At 43.3% G+C, this 18,979-nt stretch overlaps 1 protein-coding gene across 2 annotated transcripts in view; it reads left to right on the top strand.

The window, feature by feature from the left end:
* Positions 1 to 18,979, top strand: part of LOC110590951 (synuclein alpha interacting protein) — a 163,279-nt gene that overhangs the window by 88,568 nt on the left and 55,732 nt on the right. For both annotated transcript variants that reach the window (XM_021701821.1, XM_021701820.2), the window contains exon 3: positions 12,420 to 12,492. In XM_021701821.1, coding sequence (XP_021557496.1) covers positions 12,420 to 12,492 — 73 coding nt within the window. The remainder of the gene's footprint in view (positions 1 to 12,419; positions 12,493 to 18,979) is intronic.

Below are 18,979 nucleotides of genomic sequence, written 5' to 3' on the forward strand. Positions count from 1 at the left end.
GCGAGTTTGAGGAATGACCTGCTTTCTACAACCTTGGATGAGTGCTGTGTACCCAGGGAATGCGAATTCAGCCTCTCCCTATCCTAGCTTCCAGACAGTCTTTATTAATCCTCGTTCAGACCAACGTGAAGTGACTTTCTTCCTTTCCACAGTTTCTTTTTGTCTCTTCTCTCTCTTTTTAAGTTACTATACTTAAAAGTGTTCAGAGCATGGTTCTTTCGTGGCACTCACCTCGAGGTATTTTGAGCTGAGTGGGGAGAAGCAAGGAAAGAATCACGTGGGGAGGTGGAGGGAGTGTGGAAACCGTCTTAGAACGGGAAACAGGCATTATGATGAGGAGCTGAGGGCAGCTCTCTTAGCTTTGATGAAGCTGCATTTTAAGAGCATGGGCTTTGGAAGGGAGCTCCAGCCTTGCTCTGACCTTTGCTGACTGCAGCACAGTAACTTCTCCTCTCCGAGATACCTACCTAACTTTTAAGGCTATTTTAAGCATTGAGTGACCAGATAAAATACAGGGAGCACTTAGCTTGGCACATAGTAAGTTGCTCTTAAAGTAGCTTGTGTTATTATCTCAGTGAATAATAACAATAATGTTTATATGACCAATGGTGAAAAAAGAACTCAAGGGGAAAAAAACCAGGCATTATGTCAGGACATTTTTTTTTTAAATACAATAGAGCGTTTGTATTTATAGAAGAATCATCTGGCAGCAGCCTGTAATTTTGATGAATTAGGGATCTCTGCTTGGAAGATAATAAAGCGCGTTAGGCAATAGCCGGCACTGTTTAGCAAATCGGGGATACCGGATTATGTAAGAGTCGAGTTTCAACAAGTTGACCCCTCGGAAACATAAATAAAGATTGCCCATCTGTAAGTGTGTAGCTGCACTCAAGCCTTCCCCCGCCCCTTTAAATAGGTTTCTATTGTTTGGATCTTTAACACGCCCTTACGCTTAAATCAGAAGGGGGAAAAAAAATGGCAGCGCGTAGAATGGTTGAAACAGTAATGGCGCACATTCACTGAGTGCTCACTTGGGCAGAGGCATTATCTTGTTTAATCCTCAAACAATCCTGTGAGGCAGGAATTTCTCATGATCTTCGTTTTATAGATGAGCAAACCAAAGCATGCAGGTGTTACCCATCTTGTCCAGGGCCACCCAGCTCATTGGGAGCACTCTGTCTCTGAAATACCTGCTCTGGGCACAGTACTTGACTGACTCTCCAGATGAATACAGTCTACTGCAGTGGTCCTTGTCGGGGTTGATTTTACCCACACCCCAGGGGATCATTTGGCAATGCCTGGAGCCATTTATGGTTGTTATGGTTGGGGAAGGGTCCCACTGGCATCTAGTGGGTAGACACCAAAGATGCTTCTGAACAACCTAAAATGCACAGGAAAATCCCCTGCAACAAAGAACTCCCTGACCTAACGTGTTGGTCATACTGAGGCTAAGCCATCCTGTATCTTTTTTTAAACCACATGAAATGAAAGAAGCTCTAATATGGCAACCTCTATAACATGGCAGATTATTTTATAATAGTTCCGTCAGATCCAGGTTCAGTCCTTAAATGTGCCAGAATTGTACTGTTCTTAGATAATAACTTCTTGGGGAAAGCAGTGGTGACCTCGTTAATGTTGAAATGATTGTTCTCAGCCTCTTTAGGTAAACCAGGAGCAGTAAATGTTACAACTGCTTTAAGAGCCAAATGGAAGCTATTTGGATGCTGACATTTAAAAATGAAGATGTGTTCAACTTGTTAATTCACTGGCGTAAAAAGAATGTAGTCAGTCCCCCATAAGCATGCCTTCACTTTTAGGATTCCATAACCTCTGTCTCTGACAGCCCTTAACGCCTCTTCCCTGGTTGAGTGGCAGGAGCAGGGAGGAAAATGCCCAATATATTTGAAAAAGATGGTTCACCCAAAAGATGCCCAAATTCACAACTGCCCTTCTTATTCTCTAGTTGTGGCCCTATGACGTAGTCCGCGCTTTCTATCTCAAGATTTTCGCCTCCAGTCATGAGCCTGGTTCTTGTTTTAATTAAAACCCGAGCTGCATATTGGTTCAAGACAGCAACTAGAATTTTTTTGCCTTTACCTAATGAGACAGAACCCAGAAGGCAATCACATTATTTTGAAGTTTCCCAGACCCCAAAATAACGTTCATCCTTTGCAAACTGCAGGGTTTAAACTACACGTTCTTGTAACCCTGCCATCTCAAAGGAGAGAACATTGCCCAATCCCAGCAGGTCGGGGAGGGAGATGAGGACACACAGAAACACCACAGTTCAAAGCAGGGCTTTTCTGTCTCTGCAAATGGGTTTGCAGATTTCTTTCTTTACTCCTGTGGAAGCCAGACCCCTCTCTCAAAAAAAGAAAAATGTGCTGGGATATTAGTTCTTACTAGCCGTAGGTGTATATATTTTATTAAGAAAGGCCATTTTGCTTTTCCCAAAAATAGTAGTAGACACAGGACCGAACAAATCAGAGGCTGAACTATAGATCTATGGAGGGACCTCACCGCTAGCTCAGGCGTGGGCTCTGCCATGCACAGTGCCCCACACTGTGGGTCCAGTATCTTGGTTGAAGCCTCCCATCAGCTCCTATTGTCATCCGTTTGGCACATGAAAAAAATTGAGCCTTAGGGAGATCGTCTGGCTTTCACAGGGTTATAGGTACATAAGTGGCTGGGTCAGGATTTAAATACAGAACTCCGTGACCACGTTACTCTTCCCCATTCTGAGCGACTTGAGAGTAGGGACTCTGGACCAGTCTGTAAGATGCCATCAGTTTCCACATTTGGTACTGATGCAATTGCAAATCACTGTTTGGAAGTAATGGAGTTGGTATGTATTCTAAATAAAATGTAAAGCAAGCTGAAGCAAACATAGGCAAATCTCTTAATTTTTTTGCCCTTGGGCTCCCCCATCTGTAAAATGGTAATCATCAGCTACCTATTGCCCTGGATTTTGTGGAGAAGATATGAAATTTTATGTATGTATGTATATAAATCCATACCCACATATTTATGTAATACACGCATATGTATACACACATGCCTATATGCATACACACATATACATGTAAATACCCCCCCACACACACACATGCACGCACACAGACAGAAGTGAGGATATACTCCATTCCTCTACTCAGGAATTTTTGCCACCATTCTATACCACCATGACCACAATTTTGGTGAAAAATGACATTTTTTGACAGCCTATTTTTTGTGCAGGTTGCATGAGATCAAGACAAACAAGTTTCCTTGCACTTTGCTATCCCCTTTAAGCCAACCCACAGAATTTTGTGGATTTATTTTCCTAAAGTGACTGAACCACTGTCTGGTAGGAAAATAACTTCTTATGGCAAACAAATCTCCTTTCAGTGGGTTTTCATATTTTTCCATCCTTGCACTAAAATGCCTGCCACCCTCTCTGTTTTGCATGCACCAATTTTTACTCAAAGCAATCCGCTGACACCTCCGAGATTTCATTATATTCCCACAAAGCCATTTCATAGCAGCGGGAGGCCCCAAGGAAGGGCACAGGGAACTCACCAAGTGGACTCAGAGAGTTGAGTGGGTCAAGAGTACAGTTTTTGCCCTGATTTTAGTAATGAAAAAGAATGAAGTTAATCAAGGTACAAAGAACCTGGCTTGCCTGTCCTCTCCAGCGAGAGGTCTACCTGAGTAAGATCCTATCATCCTTCCCTATGTGCTTCCTAGAAGGCGACCAAGACTCTCTCACGTGGCCTTGGGCTGCCTCGGCCCCTTCTTCACTGTCCCGTCCATCAGCCCTGTCCCTCCCAGCACTCACCTGCGCTCTTCCACATTAAAACCTTTCTTAGTGCTTCTCAGTATGATCTAGTTTTGTCGGGTGTTCACATGTTCTTTTGCAAATGTCCTGTATTCAAGTCTACGTTACCCTACACTCCTCCCTTCTGTGGCCCCCATTATCGAAAGCCTCGTGCCTTGTTCTGCTATCATATGTCATCTGTGTTCTCTTGTTTTCCAAACACCTGCCAGGAAAGGAATTAGTAATAATCTAATCCAGACAAGATGAATCATATGTTCATGTCCCATAGGTACTATAAGAGGCCGAGACCAGAACCTGGGCCCCACGTCTTGGACTCGACACCTCTTCCTGAGACGGTGGAGAGCAGCCTTATAGAATGATTTCCAAGAATGAACTACAGCCAGATTTTTTTTTTTTTTTTTGCTCTTCCCTTACTCTGCAGATAGCCCTAAAAGATCTTATCTTACCTGCTAGTTATAGCATGTATTAGATTCACAGCACAGATTATTTACACAAACTATTTACCTCTTATGTACCACTAGATTTTACGCTTATCTACTCAACAACACGTATTAAATGTTAACAGTGTGCCAAGAGCAATTCTAGGCTTTGGTGAACGACACAGGCTTGATCTATGTTCTCAGAGCTTACAGAACCCCATCGTAACAATTGAGCCTATTATGAAATGTCAGGTTAACTTCATAGAAGGTCAGATTTAATCACAATTTCAAGCTCTGCTCTTGACAGTCTTTATATTTCTGTGGTGATTGATTATTGGCCCATAATTAAAACTAGACCATCACTGAAGCTGAACAAGGATTATAGCCAGGCATGGACCCCGCTGCAAGTTAAATTTCTTTTGTAATTCCTTTGTAATTTGTAACGTTTGCCTCAATAGTTGCCATTGCTTTGGCTTTGCTTCTAAATGCTCATTTTTATACTTGTTAATGTAAATAATATTAATAGCTAGCGTTTATTGAACACTTCCTATGCATCAGACAGGATTACCTATGTCTTATGTGATTAGCTCATAACCTTCACAGCCATGCTCTGATAGAAGTACCATTGTTACCCTGTTTTACAGATGAAGAAACTGATAAGAGATTAAGGAACTACTATTAGCTGGCTAGAAAATGGTGAAACCGGGATATAACACGGGCAGTCTGGCTCTAGGTACCATGTAGGTAACTTCTGTTGAAATGACTTCTGCTGGGCCCGTTGGTCACCTCTGGTCAACTCGGTTCATCCAGGTCTCTTCTCATCCATGACCACTCCTTCTAGCAGAAGGAGATCATTCAGTGCTGTGATATCTCATCAGCTTTGCCAATGTGGACCTTCATCTTTTGCCTGACTACGTGTTGGCATTATAATGCTACATGTGGTATATTCTTAAAATGGTCAAAACAGCTACTGAGGTTTCCCAAATACCAACTGCAAAATATGTCTTAGCATAAAAGAATTCAATTATGATTAATTTTAAAAACCCTCTTGATGGAATAAAAACAAGGAACCAGAACAAAAATGCATTTGAAAATAGGATTGTTTGTAATATTTTTCTCTAACAAAGCCTAAATGGTAGAAAGAACTGTAATAAAGCAGTTTGGGATAAATATATGAAAATGTTGATCACCAGTACCTGCACTCTCTAGAGGCAGTGGCTGAAACTGTGGGCATCTGTACGGTCACCTGTGAAGTATGGAATGTGGAAAGAAGAATAGTCCAGGGCGCCTGGGTGGCTCAGATGGTTAAGCGTCTGCCTTCGGCTCAGGTCATGATCCCAGGGTCCTGGGATCGAGTCCCACGTCAGGCTCCCGGCTCAGCGGGGAGCCTGCTTCTCCCTCTGACCCTCTCCCCTCTCATGCTGTTTCTCTCTCGCTCACTCTCTAAAAAATAAATAAATAAATAAATAAATAAAAAAGAAGAATAGTCCAAGGACAGAATGGTGCAGAAGTATGTCCCACATGGTATGGGGAAAAAGAGGCTTCTACCAAAGAGATGGGAAAACAGTTTTCAGAAATACAGGAGGAATACTAAGGGAGCTTAAAAGGGAGAGAGGGATCTAAAGAATTTAAAGAAGTGGCCAATAGTGGAAAATAGACCATTTATTATAAAGTGAAGGGTTGGATTTTCCAGTGAAGACCCATTGGTGGCCATAATAAGAGTGGGGCCTTTGGCATTTGCAACGACGTGGATGGAACTGGAGGGTATTATGTTGAGCGAAATAAGTCAAACAGAGAAAGACATGTATCATATGACCTCACTGATATGAGGAATTCTTAATCGCAGGAAACAAACTGAGGGTTGCTGGAGTGGGGGGTGGGGTGGGAGGGATGGGGTGACTGGGTGATAGACACTGGGGAGGGTATGTGCTCTGGTAAGCGCTGTGAATTGTGCAAGACTGTTGAATCACAGATCTGTACCTCTGAAACAAATAATGCAATATATGTTAAGAAAAAAAAAGAAGAAGAAGATAGCAGGAGGGGAAGAATGAAGGGGGGGAAATCGGAGGGGTAGATGAACCATGAGAGACAATGGACTCTGAAAAACAAACTGAGGGTTCTATAGGGGAGGGGGTGGGAGAATGGGTTAGCCTGGTGATGCGTATTGAGGAGGGCACATTCTGCATGGAGCACTGGGTGTTATGCACAAACAATGAATCATGGAACACTTCATCTAAAACTAATGATGTAATGTATGGGGATTAACATAAGAATAAAAAAATTGGGCGCCTGGGTGGCTCAGTTGGTTAAGCGACTGCCTTCAGCTCAGGTCGTGATCCTGGAGTCCTGGGATTGAGTCCCACATCGGGCTCCCAGCTCAGTGGCGAGCCTGCTGCTCCCTCTGACCTTCTCCCCTCTCATGCTGTTTCTCTCTCGCGCTCTCTAATACATAAATAAATAAAATCTTAAAAAAAAAAAAAAGAGTAGGGCCTTTGGGATGGCAGAGTAGAAGCCATGTTGTGGTGGCTAGAGGAGTAAATGCAAGAGGCGAGGAAGGAGAGAAAAGAACCACAGCAATTCTCTCAAAAAAGATGGTGGTGAACCCAAGAGCAAGAAAGCCCAGGGGCACCTGGGGAGGCAGCATATCTTGAGGTGGCGGGGGCGCTTATTTGTTTTTATAGGATCAGAGGAGAGAGCCGAGGTGGAGAGGGTGGCTGAAGAGAAAGAAGAGGGACGATGGCAGAGCCAGAGTTCTGAAGGGATGGGAGAGGAAGAGACCTGAGCACAAGTGGAGGGCTAGTGGCAAAGGGGTGGACTGTTAGAGCTGCATCCTCGACACCATCTGTGGGGAGCGCTTGAAGTCAAGACATGCCTTCCTGAACTGGAAGGGCAGGCTGCTAGAGAGGGGGCCCAAACTGCAGAAACCCACCGTGTCTCTGAAAATCTCACTTCAGGGTGTGTCTGCTTCCGTGGCCAGCTTGGCGTGTACCCGTTGCCTTGTATGCCTGTTGAGACGCGTGCCTCACTTCTGGAAAGCTTTGTGAGAAATCATGCATTTCAGGAGAGCTGTTTGGATGGCTTGCTTAATTGTTTCTTTTGTAAACTTAATGAGACCTTAGTTGTTTAAAAGTCTCTAAACTTCAAAAGGTGCTGGGGATTTTCATTCTTTTATTCTCTGTGGCTCATTACTGTTTGAGTAATGTCTGCTTGTTCACCCAACTGGCTCCAGCTTTCTGGAGTCAGGGCCAAAGCCTTTCAGTACTGAACAATATCTAGGGTGGTCAGAGATGGCTTGTGTAGAGGGTGGCTCTGTGTAGAAATCACGCACTGTTTTTATGAATCCCATGCACGTTCAAACTATTTTGCAGGGCAGAGTGACAGAAGTGACTGGCACAGGCTGGGATGTGTAGGATTGTCTTGTGTCACATCGACTCTGTAGTTTGCAAAGCTAAGTTTCAGTGTCAGCCCTTGGCCGTGGACTCTCTTGGAGGAGGAAAGACCAAAGAGAAGCCAAAGAACAGACTGGGACAGGCTGGGCTCTCCTCTTTTCCAGTCCCAGCTCAGCCCCCTCTTCCGGTCTCTTTAGTTCCCACATCTTGATCCACTGAGCTTAAAATCAGGAATGAAGGTGGGGAGGGAAGAAGGGCTGTGTACACACATGGAGAACAGGTCAAGGGGAAGAGACAAAAACATTCAGCATCACTTTACTGCTTGCAAACTGACCTCACTTGCATTATCTCATATGATCACCTGTGTTCTATCTGTAAAGAAAGTGAGCCCCAGAGCTATGAAATGATTTAGTTGTCCAGAACCCCAGTTAATAAATATCAGATCTGGGGCTTGAATCTAGATCTTCTGGCTCCGAATCCATTGTTCTTCATACAAAAGACTTAAGACATCAGCCAGTACCCATACTATTAATCTATTAGAAGTGTAATTTTTTTCTTTTAGATATACCATGATGGCATCGCTAGACTTGTAATAATGGGCCTTTCTAGGAAGATGAGTGCCATATAAATATTAACTTCTACTATTATTATTTTTATTATTGCCACTAAAATCATGGTTACATTGGGAAATTCATTTTATTCAGTTCAGTAAGTGCCCAGTATCTTTGACAAATATATTGCCCACACCCTCAGAAAGCAGAGAAAGCAGTGATGGGAACGTATAGGCTAAATGTCATGTGATGGAATCTGTAATGGACATGTGCCTAGAATCTATATATAAAGCAGTTGTTCTTGAATGTTAGCATGCATCAGAATCATCTGGTTGGCTTGTAAAAATACTGATTGCTGGGCTCTGCCCTCAGAGTTTCAAGGATGGGGCCCAAGAATGTGAAGTCCTAACAAGTTTCTAGATAGGGTTGATGCCACTGGTCCAGACACCACACTTTGAAAGCTGGAATTACTTCCATCTGGGAGGGTGGGGAAGATTTTGTAGAAGTGATTCCTAAACAAAGTTTGAAGAATTAAAAAGAGTTTGCCTAATGGAATGGGTGGAATGGCGTTTCAGGTGGACAGAATAGCATGCATAAAGGTATAAACAGGTAGAACAGTAGACAGGGGATCAATAAGAAATTTCACTTGGCTATAGTCAAAAGAGAAGTGGACAATGGTAAGAGATAAGCCTGACCTCTTGGAGGCTTTCACATGCCATGCTAAGGCTTTACCCTGTAGCCCGTATGAAACAGAGAAGCACCTTAGTCAAAGTTGCATTTTAGAAAGCTAATTGATTCTAGTCCAAGTATGGAAGCATGGAGGAAATTCCCACTTAGTACCTAAATATGAAAGAGCTCTTTTGAACATCTATAATATTATGCCCAGGGATTAATCAGACATGTGCTAGCCTTGATATTTCAGTCAAATAGTTAATAAGACGCTCTGTGCCATGCATTCATGCAAGTCAAAGACACCATCCTTTCCCTGGGGCACTTGGGGGAGCCAACACTAACACCTAGGAAACAACAGAGCACAAGGCAAGGCAGTATTTTACCAAAGGCAGAGAAGAGTGGAGTCTTTTAGGGCTGAAGCAGTTAGCCAGGTTTCATGCAGAAAGCAGAGCACCATCTGGCCTTGCACAACAGTAGCTTTTGCCTGGCCAGAGGAAGGCTTTGCAGGCAAACAGGACCCTGGAGTAAAGGTACAGAAGGTGGAACTAAACATTGAACGCACAGGGTCATTGAAGAAGCAGAGGCAGCTGGTCAACCCATAGAGGGGGCTTTTCTTGAGACATGATAGAGGAGTGGAAATGAAGTTTGGTTCACAAAGGCTATTTCTGTGGGATTAACCTCTGGAAGACTTTTTTTTTAAAGAATAAATTAGAGCAACACAGAGCCAGGAAATATGGTGCTTCTGAATCATCTGCAAGCCCCCTCTCTCTTATCACCCAAGAATAATAGCTATCAAGGGAACAGAATACAAAGGCATGGTTTGGGGGCAAGAGACAGGGAAGACACATTGGCTTTGGTTCTGGTAGGGCCAAAATGACAGTAGTTGTTGCCCAGGGAGCTGGCCATTGTCCGAGGAATGAGGTGGGTTGGTGATCAGGCAGCTCCTTATGAAAGGCCATCTGTCCTTTGCACTGGGATGAAGGCCTGGGAAGCCCTCCCTTTCAGCTCCCAGATGGTAATACAATGCACTTATGTAAGGGAGACTTCCTGGGTCATTTGCTTATTCCTGAATGTGCACATATGAAAATGTTTTTGCATGTTGGTTTTGTGAATTGGGTGTTTCCACGGCTACACTTCCCATCATGACCTAACCATATAGCATTCTCTTTAAGCTTTATGTTCTATCCAAAGAGCAGTGTGTGTGCTTACTGAAGCAAATACACAAACGGATGTTTTCCTTGTGTCTTTATAAAGGATGGTGGATTTGTTCACAGTGTAGGTTGGAGTCTTTGCTGAATTCGACATTCCCTATACCCTTACAGTTATCCAGAACTTTGATTTTCTGGCCAATGTGTCATCTTTTTCTCAGATTGCTGTACCACCCTTGTAATTTTCATGACCAGGAGCGGCGTATGACTTTTTCTTCAAGGTCATTATTCCCAATGAATTAAGATGTCTGACTTCACAAACATGACTTTCTGTATGCCAGGCGTGGAGAGGCAAAGCTGCCACGTGGGATGGAGGTTGAGGCAGTGGTTGGGGCTCAGCGAGGCTAGTCCTCTGCCTGTAACTCAGTCCCCACACCAACCAGGCCACCTGTGCTGCTCCAATTTAAACCTTATTACATGACCAGTTACTGCATGCTACGGACCTTTGAGGTCACAGAGGAAGAGCTGAATGTACAGCTAATAATTCAGAGATTCTGACATGCCTCACTTTGGGGCGAGAGGTAGCAGTTAGGATGCACATGGCTGAAAATGCAGACAGCAACACACCCAGGTTAATCAAATATATATCATTAAGCCCAGTGAGCGACCTTACTGAATTTATTACTAACTATATTTCAACACAATCCATCTTAAATTCCCTCTTTCTAACATTTTGCCTTGGAAGAAAAACAGAACAAAACAGAAGGAGAGGGGGTGAGACTTTGCCAAGGGGTGTTTTCCTGGGGCACATAGCAGCTGAAACACAAGGCCTCATTTTAATTGAATTATAAACTGTGTAATTATTTAACCCATACCAGCTGGTCTCAAGAAGCTACCAGATTCCTTGGAGAGCTTGTACTTGGCCAGGAACATAAGGTACCTTATTAGTAACAAGAAAAACGCCTTCTGTACCTATGTTAACCCCAGCCCCCAAAGAGCATACAGCGAAAGGGGAAAAATGCCTTAAGTTCATTTTTGGTTTAAGAGAGAGCCCTCCCTCCTTCTGAGTATGTGAGTAGATGGACTAAAGGCGCTGTAGTGTCTAAGGAATGGGCACCATAAACAGGATATTATTGCATCAGACAGGTAAGAGTAATTTCTCTAATTAGTCATTTGAGATTTCATTTTTCACTTGGAAGAACTGGAAATTTAATTTGTTTGTGACAGGCAATTGGCAAGCTACCACTGCCCCTCCCTCAGTTTTGCTGTCCTGACATCATGGAGGAAGCACTGGGGGGTCTCGATGTAGACACTTGGCTTCATTTATCAACATCAAGCTAACTAAAGTACCTTCTTATTGACAAATGTGTCCTTATTACACATTCCTCACTTGTAATGCTAGAATAATCCTAATGAGCTTCCCATGATCATTTTTCTTTCAGATTAAAGATTTGTTCTCAATCCCCCCCAAATTTTGCAGTAGTCTAAGTAATTTATAATACATTCTCATTGCCATAAGAACATCGTTCTCAAAGGTACAGAGCAAGATATTTTTAGGGAGCCGTCTTTTAGGGATTAATGTGTGATTCAAGACAGTTTGATTAAAGAAATAGTTCATCCTATCTATTTTGTTTTAAAACATACTTCTCTAAAGAAAGATGGAATGGCATCAGGCATAGTCCCCATAAATCATAGCTATTGATTTTACATTTGTTTTAGCTCATCTGATTTTATGCCCCCTCGTGTTGTAATTTGTTATCCTGAGAGCTGGTCCCTGAGTTGGTACTGGGTTGATGCTGGGAGGTGGTTTCTTTCAGTTCAGACTAATCTATACATGAAACAGATTAGTTTGCAGACACAGAACCATGCTCCTCTTGCTTCTCATAACATTTCCCCCGGTATTTCCCATGGAGCTCACAGATGCCACCCAGTGACATCTCTGGCAGGTGGTAACATGAGGGACCTTTACGTAGTCCAGCCAGCGTGGGCACAGGTAAGGCTTCTGGCAGCACCCAGGGCTGGCCTTCTCTCTTCGGCTCTTCACACCCGGATTCCAAATGCAAATATTCTGGACACCTTCTGGAAACTCTTGAGCCAGAAAATTCTTCCATCCTCCATCAGTAGTAGAAGTAACGGGAGAGAGAATGTCTGCTTGGCCACACCTTGCGTGTGAAAGTGGGTAGGGGGGCATGTAGCCCCTTTTAATGTGCATCTACTTCGATGCTTCTAGGTGGAGCTTGGGATGCAGCCAGATCCCTAAAGCAGCCCATTTCAGATAAAATTAGACAGACTTTCTGGATATATCCGTGGTGTACTCAAGTATCGCTTCTTGTGTTTTGCTTTTTCTGGCCAATTTGAGTGAATGTGACGCTCTCGTTTTAAAGTGTTGTTTTCTTCCCTTTGTCCTCTGGCTTGCCATTCAGTACTCAGTCACGTCGCTGAAGACCATCCCAGAACTGTGCCGAAGATGTGATTCGCAGAGCGAAGACAGATCAGGTACGTCTCTCTCCTCATCCCCCCTCCTGCCTCGGACTCTTAGAGAGTGGAGGACTCCAGGGAGCTGTTTCCCCCTCACACTCCTTGCTCCTGCCTTCTGTCTTTCTCTTACAGCCTCTCCCTTCCTCCCCCCTACACACACGCCCTCTGCAAACAGATGTCAGGTCACCCCCCAAAGGCTAACAGGATGGGGAGGCCCTAATGAGGACGCGGTTGTATACAGCTAGATGGAGGCCATCATTTCGACAGCTCCAAACCACAGTATACGCAGCAATTTACTGAAAACCCGAGAAACCATTGGTGACAAAACATAATGATGCAGGCGCCAATGAAAAAATGTTGGATGCATTCACTACCCATTTGGCCAGGACCAGCTTGGGGAATGGTGCTTCGCCAGAGTCTGAAACCCTATCAGGGATGCGACATGATAGGATCTGCAGGAAGGCATACTGTAACAGTTAAGATTAAAGCAAAGCTTTGGAGTTTAATAGTGTAAACTAAACAGAGAATTATGGCATATAGATGAAAACCAGCTGGTTGACCTTTTCTCCTTACACAAACCCCCACCCCCTGGCAAAAAAAAAAAAAAAAAAAGGAGGACATTCAGCATTGTTTTTCCCTCTGTAAATCAAATTAAGCCTCTCTCCTTTTCTCTCCGTGATGGGCAAAAATGAAAATGAAAAAGGATGTCGATGGGGGCGATACCATGGCATTAAACTATGGAAGGATGTTTATTATTTCTCGAAGTAATTACTGTAAGGCATCGCCATTAATCGTGCCAAAGCTGGGCCTCTTCTGATAGTAGCTTGAATCCTGAGAACCGTGGGCTATGGAAGGCTCAAGATAATCCTCCGATTATGTGTATCGTGTTGCAAAATAAATAGATGGCCCTTACCTGGACAGCTACTAGAATTCTAGGCTGTTCTCACTGAAAGGACTTGCACAAAGCTAATTTATTTGTCTCCTGGACGGCTCGCTTTCTTTTGACATTTTGCTTAGATGAGATGGGGCAAATAATCAGTCTTTCTAGGTTTGTTTATCTCTGTGTTTTTGTGAGTGAAAGTAATGCTTCAGTGTTTGGGGGTTGTTTCTGTTTTTTAAATTTCAAACACACTCAAGTTTCTGTCATGTTTAACGGAGGCTTTGGCCACGAGGCTCTAGGGATGTGCCTTCTAACAAGGCATTGCCAGGTTCCAAGTTGAATTGTTGACTGGGGGCAGTGACTTGAGTTCAGGTTAGGGTTCAGTCAATTATTAGCTATACAGCCTAGAGCCTGAGACTGATTGTCTACAAAATAAAGAAGAAGCTTGTTCCGCCAGTGTTACCAGGCACTGTTAGGATGAAAATTAGGTGATGTATCTGAAGTTATTTTGTAGATACAGGATTTTCTTCTTTAACTAGAGGTGGGGAGTAAGAGAGAAGAAATAATAGCAACCACTTGCATCGTGCTCAGTGTGGGAGGTCCTATGGTAAGCCCTTCACTCACGTTAACTCAGTTAATCCCAAAATCCCCATGAGCTAAGTACTTATGATGTTTATGTTAGAGGTGGGCAAACTGAGGCACAGAGCAGAGAAGTTAAATATCTTGCCTCGAGTCACAAGCAGTTAAGTTGCAGAGCTGGGATTCACACTGCAGCAAGTCTGTCTCTGGAGTGGGTTCTCTTATCCAGTGCATACACTTCCCCTCAGATAGCTTGATTTCGAGGCATTCATTTAGTTTTATGGTATTAGCCTTTTAAAAATTTAAAAATCAGCATTCTCCCTCATTGATTAAGTGGTGAATTTCTCTTCTCTGTTCAGTAGCTATTCTTGCTTACCAAGGTAAGTGAATTAAGCAAAGCTTTTTAAAAATAATTTTTCCTGGGGCTGGTTCATCCCATTTTCTCCAGGTCATGTGACTTCTCACCACTTGCACAATAGGTGATATTGGACATTTCTTCTCTGGTTGAGAAGGAGGCAGTTTCAAGTTCAGAAGCCTTTAAACTTCACTCAGAGCAAAGACCCAGTGCTCAAGGTCATTGGCAATAATTAGACCTGACAAGAAATGGATGCCTGTGGCCTGTGGGCAAGACTCAGGCCTCTTAATGGAATCATATGTACACCTCCAATGGAATCACATGGACACTTCATTTGGAGGCTGTCAAACCACTTTCTAATAGAGCTAGAGTGATTCTAGAAAAAAAACACATAGAAAAATCCATCTCTCTGTAGCATCACTGTAGATTATCTGTGAGCTCCTTTAAAAGAAATTTCAACATAGTAAAGATTTTTTACAGCTAGTTTCTGAAAAAACTGAGCCATTCTTGATTCACTCCTAGGACATGCAGCTGTAGAAATACCCTTGGCACCCCTCCGGTCTTCCCATGTCAACCACCCAGGAGGGCTTGCAAATTTCCATCTTTATGGTAATCTTTTCAAACAGATGGAAACAGAAGGCACACTGGCCTCTGAGAAGAGTCCACACCTTCTTTTGGATGGGACACCCACTGGAAAAACTTTTCCCCAAACCTCCTGTCACTTAGAATATACTCCGCCTCTTTATCTTTCTCAAGTTTGTTAAGCAATTTTTATTTTGTGTAGGTTGTCAAACGCTACCATTCATCCTTGCATTAACAAGCCCTTGATCAGATGTTCTTGGGCCCATTTGTTCTTTTATTTATTCGTTCAGCAGATAACAATATTTCTCTGTCATAGGCACTCAGGACGTGGTAACAAATAAGACATAGACGAGGCCCCCGTTCTCGTGATGTTTATGTTCTAGGGAGTGACGAAAAAATAAACCAGATCATTTCACCCAGTGATAAGAGGTAACTCGAAGCAATGTGATAGAGTAACTTGTAGGAGTTGGAGGAGGGCACTTGCAGGGGTCTGAGAGTGTTAGAAGGACCCAGCCAGTCGATAACCAGGGAAGATCACTGAAGGCAGAGGAACTAGCAAGTGCAAAGGCCCTGAGCCAGGAATGAGCTTAGCATGTATGAGGAAGAAGAAAAAGAAAACCAATCTGCAGCAGGGTGATCAAAATGAAGATATGAGGTCTGGGAGATGGTCAGGGTCAGACTCTGTAGGGCCCTATCGATCATGTATGTGGATTTGGGTTTTATGCTAAGTGCCATGAAAAGCACCGCCAGCAGGATTTCAATTTTTCTAAAATCTCATTACTTGGAAAGAAGCCTTCGTGTGTAGAATCATAACTCTCAACAGAAGAAGTGACCCAAAAATCATCCAGTTGGAGAGAGAGAGGGCAAATAATAAAGTAAATGGGTAAAGTGCTAGAAATTTTTGAATAAGGATAAAATTTATACAGGTGTTCTTTGTGCTGATTATATGTTTTAACACTTTTATAAATTTACATATGAAAAAATTATTTACAAATAAAAAGTTTTTTAAAAGACAAAAAAAAAAAAACTAATAATAATCACTTAGTCCAAAATCCATAGTCCAAAATCCATCAGATCTTTTTTTTTTTTTTTTTAAAGATTTTATTTATTTATTTGTCAGAGAGCGAGAGCAGGAACGCAAGCAGGGGGAGTGGGAGAGGGAGAAGAAGGCCTCCCGCTGAGCAGGGAGCCCGATGTGGGACTCGATCCCAGGACCCTGGGATCATGACCTGAGCCGAAGGCAGACGCTTAACGACTGAGCCACCCAGGCGCCCCAAAATCCATCAGATCTTCAAAGAGGATCCTAATTATCCTGCTTATACTTCACGGCTCCAGTGACAGAGTTCACAGTCTCATGAGGCGCAGCCTATCCATAAAAGCTCATTTTTTCATTCAGTCAAAATCAGTGTCCCTCAAATTACCATCCCTCATCCCTGGTTCTTCCTTTGGATCCATGGAGAAGGGCAACCCCTCCTGGACAAGGTGCTCCTACGTGTTTAAAGATGGCAGTCACTCTTGGTCTTGTCTTCTCCAGGTTGAAATTTCCCTCCATGGTTTTAAGTCTATCCTGCTCATCCTTCTTGCTCTCTCATGGATGACTGCAAATGACCAGCGTCCTCCTTAAAGTGGAGCCCTCAGAACTGAACCCGAGGTTGCTCCCTGCATGGTCTGAGGAGAGCCTGCCAGCCCCACAGGTCACCCTCCAGGACTCCCCACCTAGCTGTCCTGCCTTCCCAAGTGAGCTCCAGAGACAACGCTCATGCCTGTCCTTTCTGCCTGTTTCTCAAGTGTCCTGAGAGGAGCAGGAACGTCAGAGGAGCCTGTTGGTGGCCTTGGAAGCCTCTCTGTGAGACATCCAGCCCAGAGCTCACCCCCCTTCATCCATAGACCCTGGGCCACGCTACGGTGGGGTCTGAGAAAGGCAAATGGCAGTGTGGTCAGAAGCCTGGGGCAGCGTCCCACTACCTTCCACCAGCTGTCCCACGCACACGAGTGTGCCCTAGAGGTGCGCTTCCTTTAGCTGAGGGCTTTGACTCCTATTGAAATCTGCACTTTCCTCTGACAGGAGTAATATTTTAAACTGTCCTCTACCCATTACACTGCACTATGACCGAGCTTCACATTTCTGTGAGAAAAGTTTTGAAAAGACCTGCGAAGGTATTGCAGAGACCACAAGAAGGTAGGAGAGGGAAGTGAAGAGCTAGAAATTGGACACTTGAGAACAGACTTGGCCTCTCTTGAGATTTCCTCGTTATTTCTTAGGTGTTCTTCCAGTCCTCCGTAAACAGCTTCTTTGTCCTCAGGATGATTCTCTGAGGGAGGACCATGACTATGCCCAATTTATTGATGAGGAAACCAAGATGCCTAGAGGATAAATAACTTGCCCAGAGTCCTGGACCTGGCACGTCTTTAAAACCAGCCATGCTGACTCCGGAGCCTTATGAAGTTGAGTCAACTGAGTAATTGTCGTCCAAGGAGCCACGTGTGGCTACTAGTGCGAAGCAGGGATTAGCAGCAAGGAAGTTATGTGTGAAAAACTTGCACGTCTCCAAGGAAGTTATTTGTGAAACATTCGCAAGTATTCTCTGCTTAATCCCTGCTGCTCGTGCAGGAGAAGGGGCCAGCGCAAGCAGGGACTGTTAATTCTGCCCTCCGGTCTTCTCCAAATGAGGGCTAAAATAGGCCGACATATGGTATTCAAATCCAACATATTCAGTTTCATTGACTTCGAGTTTCTTTAACTAATTGGACATTCAAATACACATTCCTTTCAATTCACGGTGCTTTAAGTGTCTTGTGATTCTTTGGAAATATGTATCTGCTAAGCTCAGTGGATAATTTTCTCATGAAAGAAGGCAGATAAATATTAATGCAGCTCAGCCTCCGAGAACGAGATGCGCCAAGAAGAGAAAACTCAGTTATATAACAGTAATAAATGGCCCTGGCATGTGTTTGAGAAGAAATTCTGAACGAGGGCGCCTGGGTGGCTCAGTTGGTTAAGCGACTGCCTTCGGCTCAGGTCATGATCCTGGAGTCCCGGGATCGAGTCCCGCGTCGGGCTCCCTGCTCAGCAGGGAGTCTGCCTCTCTCTCTGACCCTCCCCCCTCTCATGCTCTCTCTATTTCATTCTCTCTCTCAAATAAATAAATAAAAAATCTTTAAAAAAAAAAAAAAGAAATTCTGAACGAATTTTAATACCTACATAACATGGACGAAAATTTGCGTGACAGTAAAGGAGAGCCATTCTTTTTTGAACTTCATATCTGATATCTATCTGGTAAAAGGCATTTTGGTGGTAGATGTAAAAGCACTGCAGATTTGCTATATTTTTAGCCCCTCAGAATGCAGATTTTGTGACAAACTCTGAACCTTTGAAAATATGTGGTTTCTCTAAGATGTTCAAGGATTTCAGCCAGCACCAAAAATAGTAAATTGACGTGAAATTTATCCCGTTGACCCCTCTGTAACATAGCTGATGATGCCAAATATGTAAACCCTCTATTTTCGATTTTATTAAGGTTTGATGCTAAAAGCTTATAAGTGAAGGTTGGTGGGGCAGTTTAAATTTGAAAAGCCTTCTGATGACTCCATCACATGTGATATATTGCAAAATGGACTCCAAAGAATAGGGAAACACGTTTTCTAAGATCTCGATTAAAAAAACGAACACTTCAACCCAGGACAGCAAAGAATCGAACACCTATGACAAAAATCCCAGTTTATCTAACCACAGCAAAACCTCTAGATGAGAATGTTATCAAGAGAAACACTTATTTTTATTTCTCTTTAACAAAATCTTACTTATCATTCATTATAAAAAATGGAAAGCAAAAATTAGAGCTAATCCTGCCACCAAAACAAAATGTGACTCTATTTCTTTCTAGAATTTCTTTTCCCAAGGCCTAGTTTTTGTTTCGGTTACAATCATCACGCAGGGAAAGTTTTATCTGCTGCTACAGAACGTGCGTGGCCATCGTGTCGAGTAAAACCCAGAACTTATCTGTGAAAGCATACACCTGCGCCCTCTGTCCAGAGGGAGAGACCATCTCTGCCTTTTTTTTTAAAAAGATTTTATTTATTTATTTGACAGAGAGAGACACAGCGAGAGA

Source organism: Neomonachus schauinslandi, chromosome 7, assembly GCF_002201575.2.
Source record: "Neomonachus schauinslandi chromosome 7, ASM220157v2, whole genome shotgun sequence".
Taxonomy (NCBI): domain Eukaryota; kingdom Metazoa; phylum Chordata; class Mammalia; order Carnivora; family Phocidae; genus Neomonachus; species Neomonachus schauinslandi.